Source organism: Schistocerca gregaria, chromosome 1, assembly GCF_023897955.1.
Source record: "Schistocerca gregaria isolate iqSchGreg1 chromosome 1, iqSchGreg1.2, whole genome shotgun sequence".
Lineage (NCBI taxonomy): Eukaryota > Metazoa > Arthropoda > Insecta > Orthoptera > Acrididae > Schistocerca > Schistocerca gregaria.
The window spans coordinates 628,593,819-628,606,761 of NC_064920.1; the positions used below are offsets into that span (position 1 = coordinate 628,593,819).

General features: G+C 37.5%; 1 protein-coding gene across 2 annotated transcripts in view; it reads right to left on the minus strand.

The window, feature by feature from the left end:
• LOC126359790 (scaffold attachment factor B2-like) overlaps positions 1 to 12,943 on the minus strand; it is a 128,100-nt gene that overhangs the window by 40,919 nt on the left and 74,238 nt on the right. For both annotated transcript variants that reach the window (XM_050007657.1, XM_050007658.1), the window contains exon 11: positions 10,667 to 11,028. In XM_050007657.1, the coding sequence (XP_049863614.1) occupies positions 10,667 to 11,028 (362 nt within the window). The remainder of the gene's footprint in view (positions 1 to 10,666; positions 11,029 to 12,943) is intronic.

Consider the following 12,943-nt stretch of genomic DNA (forward strand, 5'->3'; position numbering starts at 1 on the left):
CCCTGTTAAAAAGAGAGATATCAGTTTCTTGACTGGTTTGATGTGACCCACCACCAATTACTCTCCTGGGCAAACTTCATCATCTCAGAATAGCACCTGCAACATACATCTTCAATTATTTCAATCTCTTTCTTCCTTTACAGTTTTTACCCTCTACAACTCCCTCTATTACCATGGAAACTAATCCCCGATGTCTTAACATATATTCCTTTCCTTACTGACTCTGCAGAGAATCACCTCGGTCCTTACCTTACCAGTCCACCTAATTTTCGACACTCTTCTGCAGCACCACACTCAAATGCTTTGATTCTCTTGTATCCCAGTTTTCCCTCAGTCCACGTCTCAATGCTGTACAATTCTGTGCTCCAAACATACATTCTCAAAAATTTCTTCCTCAGATTAAGAGCTACGTTTGATACTAATAGACTTTCTTCGGCAGGAATGTCCTTTTCACAAGTGCCAATCTGCTTTTTTATGTCCGCCTTGTTCTGTCCGCCATGGGTTATTCTGCTGCGTAGGTAGCAGATCTCTCCAATTCATCTATTTAGTGATCTCAATTCTGATATGTTCCTTGCTTTTCTCATTTCTGTTACTTCATTACTTTCTTTTTTCTTCAATTTACTCTCAACTTATATTTTGTATTCATTAGACTGTTCATTCCATCCAGCAGATTCTGTAATGATTCTTCACTTTCAATTAGAATAGAAATCTCATCAGCAAATATTATTATTGATAGCCTTTCACCTTTAATTTTAATTCCACTTTCGTCTTTTCCATCACAGCTTCTTCAAAGAATATATGGAATAGTAGGGACGAAAGGCCTCTGTATAATCCAAAATCTTTGTTCTTGGTCTTCCACTCTTCTTGTTCCCTCTTGGCTATTTTACACTGCCTGTCTTTCCCTTCAGTTGACCCCAAACTTTTCCCAGAATTACAAACCTCTTGCACCATTTGATAGTGGGGAGCGCTTTTCCCAGGTCGACCAAAATCCTATTAATGTGTCTTGATTTTTCTGCTGTCTTGCTTCTATTGTCAACCACAATGTCAGAATTCTCTCTATGGTACCTTTACCTTTCCTAAAGCACCATATATCTTATTTTAAACTGCCAACTTCACTTCAGTTTGGACTAATATTGAACGTTTAGCACAATCCAGAACTTCAACCGGTGATGCAACTTCCCACAACATTACATACAATATTGTTACTGTTAGGTTGGCAATGTTAGGAGAAACAATTAGCAGCACAAATTGTTCCCACTTTTAATGATTTATACAGTTTCAGAATTAGGGAGCCCAGAGCTCAGAGACCAGAGTTTATTGCATCATGATGAAAACACTACGTGAAACTAATTTACATCATTATGCACCAATTACATGTTTCATTAAGTGAAAATGACTAAATTTATAGCAACATAAAAGAGAATGGGCAATAACATCATGAACACAAAGTTCGAAGAGACTGATGACAAACAATGGAAAAAAGTTAATGCTGGGAATGTAAAAGTGGGGTCGTACTATAATTGCAAAAATATATCAGCAATCTTTCATCCCATACCTCACCTGTGAATGAAACTGGGTAAAACCTTAATATGGTGTTTTGAGAAGTACACTATCAGACTCTTTATAGTCACTTGCATAATATTCACAGTAAATAGGCAGAGAACAAATACATTAATGACTGACTCTTAATACCAAGAAGTGAAGCACTGCAATATACAGATGCTCCAATAATGTGGCAGTTACAGTTTCTAGCATGCCACACAGGTGAAAGCAAGCAGTATCACAGCAGTGGTTGTTTTAGTAATACATATGTGGTGTTTTGAATGGTGTACAGTGTAAGAGTTATTAGTTGCTTCTCATATGTCCTCCAGATTTTAATAGCGAGTATCTGCTGCTCACAATTTACTATGGAGAACACCAGATATGTAGGTACACAAGTAAGGCATCTTGAATGAACTTATCACTATAATCAGTATAGGTGATTAGGAAAGTCATTACATACTACATCCCCTCCCTCACTACACACTGAGAAATGTATCTGTACACAAGCTACTGCAATTTGTATACCAAGTTACAAAACCGAGAAGTGAACTTTACAGCTCATGTAATATCACAATACCCCAAATCAAAAATTGCCTGAAAGAGCTTAAGGAATCCCAAGTTAAAGTGCTTTAAGGTGACACACAAATCGTTTCTTTACAGTGTCTTCATTTAAAAAATATTAATTTGATTGAGAAAACAGCATTAAAGAAATTCCAAGTTCTGTACATAGACATTCCCACCCCCCCTCCCCAATTCCACATTAAAAAGTGGTCTATGGGAAGTACTTTTAATGTTTTTCCCCTTGCCACCCGTTCTGTTTCCTTGTAACTTTGCCTTCTTTTATCACTAGTTATGCACTAACTAAGTATTTGATCACTACCATTTGATCACACTCGATCTTTTGACCTTCCTTCTGTGATCAGGTTGTTGGCATTTGAACACACAACAATATAAAATCTAAACTTCACTTAACTCTTGATATGACTCAGAGCAAGAACAGAATAAAGTGACCTCCCAGATAGCTGAATGTATTGAAGCACCCACTCCCGGAACACAGAAAGGCATGCTGACCTTTGATCGAATCTGCCTGGCAGATTAATGGCAAGGTCTGCATTGCTGGCTAGCCCAGATGGGGATTTTAGGTAGTTTCCCCACAGCCAACTAGGAGAGTATCAGGCATGACACCCACGCCCCACTTCACTTATACACTACACAAACATTTAGAAAACATTCTCACACTTAACGTGAGCTGTTCTTGACATGAACTGATAGCGAACACAAATTCTGTCCCAGGGAGAAAGTGGCGGTGTCAGGAAGGGCATCCAGCCGCTATCTACCATTAACAATGCCAAAACTGAACTAAAATGCCAACCCCATAAAGACAATAGACAATGCAAAAATGAGGAATTTATTACAGAAGTTTCTACACCAAAATAATTTTTCCAATGAACCTATCAAGTAGAAAGCAAAAATATAAAACACTCTGCAATCACACCCAGAAATCAATTTTAATTTTTATTCTCAGATGTGTACTGCATATTAACTGAAGCTTACGTCAACATAAATACCACATCATTGCAAGCAAAAACATGTCAATGAGAAACTTTTTGATTGCTTATACAAATATGGTATTCATTCCTATGATATAGATGTTGAAGTTTCTTCACAATGGGTCAAATACAATAGATAGATGATGCAAGAGATGAAGTAAGACTTCTCTCCTCACCTCCTCCCTTTTTCTTGAGTTGCCTGTTACAAGGAGAGTACATTATGTATTGCAAAAATTACATCACTGCTACATAAATTTTTGAAGTGCAAATTATCCCAGGCTGGCCAAATTCTAATGAATCTTTGGTTACACAGTCAATTTGTGAAAGGAACTTTTAACAATTATCAACAGTTACAAAAGTGCAAAAAAATAATTGTGATGCTCTCTCAGTTCAAGAAGTTTTGGGGACCAGATTAATAATAAAAAATAGAAAAACATTAAGATGATTATTTTTAAATTCTTCAGGTGTTCTAAATGTTCAACCCCTTCCCCCCATGGTGTAGGAAACATTCATGCGACTATGTGAAATAGTCAGAAAAAACCTCCTTTGAGTCTTATGTTGTCGAAGTTCTGACCCTTTGTGCAAATATCGGCCGTTTGTCAATTTGTGATAGGTTCGTGTTGAAAAACACAACTTATGATGATTTTGTGAGGTATGTGGAGCAAACTTTGCACACACTTATCTCTTCTTCAAAAGATTTGGGAGAATGGTTTAACATGTTGCTCCATTGTGATTTATGACACAAGAATGTAGACACACTACAGCTTCATGTTGACTACTTAACACTGCCTGCTCACATATATTTTCCTGAATGCGTATCTGTTGACAGTTGTTAGTTCAAGCTGGCACTGCAGTCACTTTGCTAACATCACTTACACCTCAGGAATAAAATCAATCTCTGAACAAACTCAACAAATTTATTAAAAGATAGTTTATGCTTGAAAGTTATTGTGATACTGTGTAAATAAGAATACAAGTTTCAGCTAACTGTTTTCTGTTGTAGACTGTGGCCATACAGGTAGAGTTTGGTGTTGGTAGGGGCAGCAGCAGTAGTAGTATTATACAAGGGGGTACCCAAACATAACCAGAATTTCTTTGTAGAAAGCATTTACTTCATTGTTTCAAAGAACCCTCCATTAGCATGAACACTATTATTCAAACATTCATTCCAGTGTTGGAAGCACCTTTTAATTTCATCCTCTTTGATACTTGCGAGCACCTTTGTGAAATCACGTTTTATGTTTTCAACATTAGCAAAACACTTCACTTCCAAGTCTCATTTCATCATGCGGAACAGGAAGAAATGGGCCAAGGTAGTCGTATTCGTTAAGGATAAAAAACTGGTGAAAACAGAGCTGTTTGCACGGGAGTATTATCATTATGCAGGAACCACTGACTGGAATTCTATGAAGCCAGATATTTTTGCACCAAACTTTAGTGCAGCCTTTTCATAAGCTCCAAGTAGAATTGTTTGTTATCGTCGGTTTTGTGGGAAAAAAATCTTGAGTGTATGATCCCTCCAATATAACATAATAATAATAATAGACAAATAGATCATCATCTTCACATTCAATTTCACCTGCAGAACTTTTTTGGGCAAGATGAGCCAGTTGACTTCCACTGAGTTGACTGTTGTTACTACGATTCATCACCATGCTGATTTTGTTAAAAAAAATTGTATCGTCTTTGAATGCGTCCTTCATTCCATGAAAGTCATTAACATGACGATCCCTCTGATTGCTGTTGAGAAGTCTCGGCACAAACTTTGCTGCCACTATTCAACATTCAAAACATGTAAATTGTGCTCAAGGATGAACTGGGTAAGTCCTCAAACTGGTCTTGATTCATTGATCTTCACTGATCAGATTACACTTTTTGCTGATGTTGTCCTCGCTTAGAAGATTAGAAGGGCAATCAGAACGAAGCTGATCTTCAATGGCAATTTCCCAGTCATACACTATTTTTACTAAGAGCATATTCTTTGTTAGCTGTCTGCTTCATCACAACTGTTTCCACAGAGTTCTTGCCAAGTAAAAAACAACATTTCACAGCTACACATAGTTTGTGGGATGTCTGCAATGTACGCATCATTCACAGAGCTACCAATGCCACCCTAGTCACCATCAGGTGATGCTGCCTGGTGGAATGACTCAGGAGAGGTCCCTCTGGCTGCACATCCTGGTACTACAAATACCTGATGCACAGCATTTAGGATTTCAGTTTTTGTGAAAATGAGTTCAGAAATCTGGTTCTCATGCATTTAGACTTCATTTAATGAGTAACTCTGTACTTGAGACAAAAAATGAATAAAGTCAGAATTTGTCATTTTTTCAAATGAAACTTGTTTTCATAATTCAAGAGTTTGTGAAGACAATGACACTAGCGATAAAAACTGAAAGCTATGAAAGCAGTAGCATTCTAGATGACAGAGAAACTGAATGTACACAACAAAGCATCCTACTATCTGTTTAAAGATGAACTGAGACAATACAGCAAATTACACTAACACAGTACTAGTTTGCAGTATCTAATCTGAAGTACACAGTTCTACTACATTATAGCAAAATCCTAAATAACTTCAATGAACTTTTACAAAAGAGTTAATTGCAAGAGACACTATTAAGCAGCAAAAACATCAGCTTCTGATTCAAACAACAACACAAGCTGCTTTTCTTAACGGATCCTAAAATGAAGGGACACTTTTCTCTACTCCTTACATCAGATCAAAAAGAAAAATAATTTAGTATGAATTTTCTCTGAAATGATACCACTGAGACAGCTATGTCTAGGTGTTTGCATTCCACTGCTGAGTAACCAAAAATACTGTTACAAACTGGGGAATGGAAGATCACTCCACCTGCAGTTGCGGAACAATTACAGAGAATTTGTTTCACAAAATACTTTCCAACGAAGATAGAGAGTGGAAAGGAGGAGTGGTGATGGGATTGAAATTTCTTGCCAGAGAGAGGAACGTGCTCGAAACATGTGCACTGTTTTGGATGCCAAGAAAAACAGGGTGATTCAAAAAGAATACCACAATTTTAGGAATTTAAAACTCTGCAACGACAAAAGGCAGAGCTAAGCACTATCTGTCGGCGAATTAAGGGAGCTATAAAGTTTCATTTAGTTGTACATTTGTTCGCTTGAGGCGCTGTTGACTAGGCGTCAGCGTCAGTTGATACTAAGATGGCAACCGCTCAACAGAAAGCTTTTTGTGTTATTGAGTACGGCAGAAGTGAATCGCTGACAGTTGTTCAGCGTGCATTTCGAACGAAGTATGGTGTTAAACCTCCTGATAGGTGGTGTATTAAACGTTGGTATAAACAGTTTACAGAGAATGGGTGTTTGTGCAAAGGGAAAAGTTCTGGACGGCTGAGAACGAGTGATGAAAATGCAGCACGCATCCAGCAAGCATTTGTTCACAGCCCAGGAAAATCGACTCGCAGATCTAGCAGAGAGCTGCAAATTCCACAATCAACTATGGAGAGCCCTACGAAAAAGGTTAGTTATGAAACCTTATAGTCTGAAATTGGTTCAAGCAATGTCTGCAGCTGATAAGATTAAAAGAATCGATTTCTGTGATTTTATCTTTGCTCAAATGGAAACAGATGAATCTTTCGTTTCAAAGATTGTGTTTAGTGATGAAGCAACTTTCCACAATAACGGGAAAGTCAACCGTTACAATGTCTGTATATGGGGCACTGAGAATCCGCGGGAAACAACTCAGTATGAACGTTACTCGGCTAAGGTGAACGTTTTCTGTGCCATTTCAGCCAATAAAGTTTTTGGTCCCTTTTTCTTCGAAGGTGCTACTATAACTGGACTAGTATCTGGAGATGTTAGAGAATTGGCTGTTCCCTCAGCTCAAACAAGAAGCACAACAATTCATATTTCAGCAGGATGGAGCGCCACCGCATTGGCACTTATCTGTCCGTAAATACCTGAACGTCAACTACCCGAGGCGATGGATCGGCCGCCAGGCAGCCCGTGACAGAGAACTTCATCACTGGCCTCCAAGAAGCCCTGATCTCACCCCCTGAGATTTTTTCTTATGGGGGTATATTAAGGATATGGTGTTTCAGCCACCTCTCCCACCATTGATGATTTGAAACGAGAAATAACAGCAGCTATCCAAACTGTTACGCCTGATATGCTACAGAGAGTGTGGAATGAGTTGGAGTATCGGGTTGATATTGCTCGAGTGTCTGGAGGGGGCCATATTGAACATCTCTGAACTTGTTTTTGAGTGAAAAAAAAAAAAAAAAAAAACTTTTTGAATACTCTTTGTAATGATGTATAACAGAAGGTTATATTATGTTTCTTTCATTAAATACACATTTTTAAAGTTGTGGTATTCTTTTTGAATCACCCTGTATTTACACAGACAATTGATATAGTTGTTCTAACTTTCTCAGGGATTTACTAGACAGGTGCACTCCTGCAGTTGTTACAGACATGCCACATTGTTTCATTGGAACTACCCCAAAGAAGAGAGAACTAACATTTATATCACCCAATATTATTATTTTTGTAACATGGACTGATGATGAAACGTCCACCTATCAATCTTTTATAGTGGACCAGAGTATGTGGATATGTATGAAACTGAAAGAACAAAGCTTAAATCAAACTATTTTACTGATTACAATCACAGAATGAATGAAGTTGACATATACAACTGCATCAAACCAGTCTTTGGACTGAAGACAGCCGCAGCAGCAGCAGCAATAGCAGCAACTTCTACACTTCTACCTTCTGGATATACCAACAATGGATGAAAGTGTCCTCTACAATATATTGAACTCAGTACCAAAGAGGATGGAGTCAATGAAAGTTTGGCCCAATTAGACATAGCAACTGTTAAAACTATGTGGCTCAGCCAGACGGACTCTAAGGGACAACTAAGCTAAGATAGGTAGCACTTTTTGAGTTAAAGTAATAAAAACTGAGAAGAAAATCACTCCTAGAATATATAAGGTATGTTTTGATTGTGAACAACGAAGTCATGTTTTAAATATGGCAGCAATAAAGTTGCCAATCATCTGTACGAATATTTCACGGTGTACCACGAACAAATGAACTACATTGGAATATTTGCAGAACTGTAGCTGCTTAGAACAAGTACATTTGTTCACAATTTGTAAATGATTATGTGCATGTGAGAAAAGTGTGTGGTAACTACGATTATAATCTGGTAACTATAATGCTAAATCACATAGTAGCTTTTATTCCAAGAAGTGCATTAGGTAAATGGGTTGACAGGAAGGAAACCAATTGGAGGAACTAAACAACCGAGAAGAAAACACACATTCTAGTCACAATGCTGTAACTTTTTAAGATCTGTTTTATAATTAAACTAATTGCCCTCAACTTTTATCACTGTAGTTACTTTAATCCATTAGTCACTATCACCTCTTTCCATGAAATAAATTTGTGAACTATTTCATATTTTTGAGAAATGTCGCTAGAGTGATATCTGATTAGACATTCAAAATTTTTTCTCATCAGTTTGGAATCTGTGTTTCTTCAAACATGCAGTAGGAACCAAATAAATTTTCAAATTCTCCAGCAATGTGCCAATTGTATGGCCATTACAGTGCTCATACAAAGATCCATCAACAGAAGAGTTAGACTACTAAAATTATTTTACACTTCACCATGTATGAGCAACAGTCTTTCTCAAATCTCATTAATTCCTTCACACACAAAATTATTGTGGCACTCCTACATTCACCATCAATGCTTCAGCACTATGTTTTCAGATTAAGTTTTCCTTATGTTTGCTTTGCAGCATTACTGTGAGGGCCACATCACAGAAACCAATTTTTAAAATAAACCTTATTTATAGAAAATTTTCAATGATGTTTCAATAAATCCTATACTATCACCATATGTAACAGAATTATATTTAGGGTAGAACCCTAAAATAATTTAAAACAGCAGTAGAGATCATGGGAGTTACAAGTGAGCATAATTATCTCGATTCAATAGTCATAAGACTATTCAAAACATTTCTTAGGAGAAGGACAAACCAGACGTAGAAGCTATAATTACCCAGGTTCTTAACATGATTCAAATATTGAGACAAATGGTAATAAATCAGGGTGTATATGCAGGCGGGGGAGGGGGGGGGGCACAATTCTGATATTTTCACAGATTCCTCAGTTAAAAATACATTTTCCCCCAGGTGAAAGTACCTTTCTTCTATGTTAAGAACAATATACTTTCTATCTAAGCTGTATGGCTTATCAATACTTTGAATGGTGAAAGAGGACTTTTACACCAGAGTAGAACTTCTTAGCACTTCAGGAAACGAAACTGAGAAACAATGCGTTTTGGAAAACTCATTGATGTGCAGCAGCATGTACACCACATATTTTTATATTACAAAACCATAAGTACCAATTCCATCAAATACAGCGTCATAGGGTGTTGTTAGGCAGAATCCTGAGAGTGTAGCGTTAGTTGCACCAGCTGAATATTTCTGACAAGCAGAATTATAAATTTCATTCCTGTCCACTGAACATATCAAACACAAATGCAAGACTAAAACTTTAAGTAATTCCATAAATGGCAGGTCTTTTGGGCCTGTAACTTTCATAAGTCGCTGGTCCTCAAAGTGCAAAATTTTGAATGAGAGTCAAATGCCCCACGATCTTTTTTAAAGGACATTTACTTTGAAAGCAATGCTCTGAAAACTACCATTAATAATATTTTTTTCAAGAACTTGGTAGATATGCAAACGATTGTCACTTTGTTGTTATGAAGTATTGCACTGTCTTTGTTTTAAGGCCTAAGAGACATTTCGCAGCAGCCTCAAGATGCTTTTGTGTGCACTGTTTTTTGTTGTTGTAAACAGCACATTTTCTTTGTAATTTTTTACTTTGGTGTTATTCTCTTGTTTTTTGCTTTATTGCTGCAGTATTGTTCTGCAGGAGCGGACTAAAATGAAATTATTTTTTTGCATATCAGTTCTTACCAGTGAAAATTAAAAAGAATTAACTGATAACTAAAAGAATAAAAATTTCCCAGATGTTTCCTGGAATTTTCCCAGATGGATAAAATTATCAGGTTTTTCCTGAATTTACCGGCTGTCCCAGGGCGCATACACCCTGTAACTTTACCACTAATACTATAGTGCATTAATAAATAGCTCTTCTCTATGTTCCCAATACAACAACACTGTGAAACAACAAAGTTGGAAAATCAGATATCAATGTTAAAAACATTAACAGAGACATTAATAGAGAAGTCGCAAATCATTACTCTGAGAAGCTCAGCGCTTTTAGGCGAGAATTTGAGAACATATACTAAAAAAAATGCTTGCAAAATATATATGCATTATAAACCAAATAGTGTCACAAAATGATTCTCTAAAATCTCTTACGGTATAACGAACAAGATGAGACCACATGATCTGAAGAACCTTTGGGCTACAAACATGCTGCTAAAGGACACGAATCAGTCACACATTATTCCAAGAGATGTTACAAAATGTAGATGGTTGCCACGTTCAGCACCCACTGTTTCTGGCATGAGGTTCTCCACACATTTGTGAGGTCTTGTCCGCTTACCCGGATCTGAGTGAAGGTGAGAACTCCAGGCTTGTGGACTGGTGATGCACGCCGATACGAACGATGACGAGGGCTGCGACTGTGCAGAGGGCTGCGACTGTGTAGACGACCGCGACTGGACAGATGGGTCGAGTGATGGCTGCTACCAGCACTGCGATGTCGCTCCCGCCACTGCTTTGGAAACTCGCTGCGTCCTCCTGATAAGCCGCGCCGTTCCCGCGACACCTGACGGCTGCGCAGCTTCTCGGGTCGCCCATTCCGCTCACTGCTGTCTGCTGCCTTCACAACATTCTCGTTCTCTTCGTCGTCGGCACCTTCCTCCGCTTTCTTCTCTTGGCCATCCTCTGCTTCTTTTTTAGTATCTACAGAAGCACAACATGCCACTTATTGTTGGCACAACTGTTGTGCAGATGTGGTCCTTTCGAAGCCTAACGCAAATTTTGGGAAGAGACTGCACGTAGCTGCTCATGTTATGTAAGTGGCATTTGTGTGCGCTAATCCTGGAATGTAGTATCTTCGTACACTGTGCATGATTTGTTTTCATACACAGAGGTTATACAATTATAAATTGTACCTGGAGTTCATACCGCTTGTCATGGCACTTTTTATAACTGGGATCAATTTCATTACATCATTATTTTTCCAATTTAGATTTACTGTCCTTTATCAGAAGAAACCTTTATCTGTTGACATTTTCTTTCTCTTGCTTTGTGAACTGCTCTGTCAATCTGATAAGTCACTTCATTACAGTTCGTACATGAAGTAGTGTGTATGAAGTTTCATTCAAATCTCCAATTGTGTCATATAAAATGCCATGTTACTTTATGATCATGACACTCAGCTGTTCTCTATATTGAGAGAAATCACATGGTGCCTCAGAGGGATGTAAGGTAAGGTCTCTCTGTATTTTGTAAGTGACAGTAATTGGTTGATTAAAGCAGTTAATTATAACTGTTCGCTGATCCATTTAGTGTTGAATCCTAGTTACCATCAAATTCACCAAAAGGCCATGTCACCCACAAATAAAATAACTTTTCAAGATACATGAAACACTGTGCACGAAGTAGTAATATGAAACAAAAGGAGTGCCAGATTTTATCACCAACCTGCAAACGCACTAGCTGTGGTTCACATAATTACTTATTCATAAAGTTTCTTTGGTTCCATTTAAAAATGTGATGGCTTTCCAGTTTTCAATTGTGAAACATTGAGTACCCCAATATCTTATTACTGCCTAAGAGCCAGTTTTTTCAATGGCATTAAAAGAGTAAAAAAGCTGCTGCACAATGCTCCGAAAGGAAGGTTTTTCTTCTATCAAGTGAGAATAAAAATAAGAGTTCTGATTATGCCACATTACTTCAGCCTCACAGAAATTTCATACCAATTCCATACTTATTTTAATGTGTTTGTAAGAGTCCATCACATTCTGCAAACAAGTTTTGCAGATTATGAGCTACTTTTAGGAGTATTTTGATACACTGTTATTACTACTGTCGTTTTATGGGCTGTGTGGTAACGTAACACTTAGATACTGGTAGGTGCAAATTTAAGATGTGGTCACCAATAGTAATTTATTGCTTCATTACTAAATCCTGAGGAACAACAACTTAAAATTAAAAAAAAAAAATGCCTTCTACAAGATTAATTGAAAGACGTATTTAATATTCACGTTTCAAATTTTTAATGAAAAAAAAAAAAAAAAAAACATTCTGCACATCACTGAACATGAAAGATTGATATTTGTGTGGCCGCTGACGAAGATTAATTTTGAAGTGTGATGTTTGTTATTTGGAAAGTTATGGTGACTAGAGAGCATGCAATAGGCTCTGGAAGTCATGCAAGTCTGATAGGGCTATTTTAATTATAAATGGATAGTCATGAATGAAACATAAAAAATCATTTAAGCTGCTTGGAGATGCAATCGTGTGTTGTGTGTGTGCATTGGAGGGAAGTACAAGCATAGTGACTTGACACATTCACTGCATGTGGAAGTGATCAACTTTTACTTCTCTAGTGAGGCACTTCTGAGGCAAGAGCAGTTGCAAATAATGCAAATATAATGTATTGAAGACATATCAGAAAGACTGAATGAAAGCTATAAAACAGAACCAAGAGAAGAAGATAAATGTACCGATAAAAAGCAACAATTCCCCTCACCCCGCCGCCACACTCACAGCAATTTATTTCCGAGATGAATACACTAAAGGGCAATATTTCATGGTGCAGATTCCTTCAACTTTCATGGTAACTCATCAATCATGTCAGATGTCGCTAAAC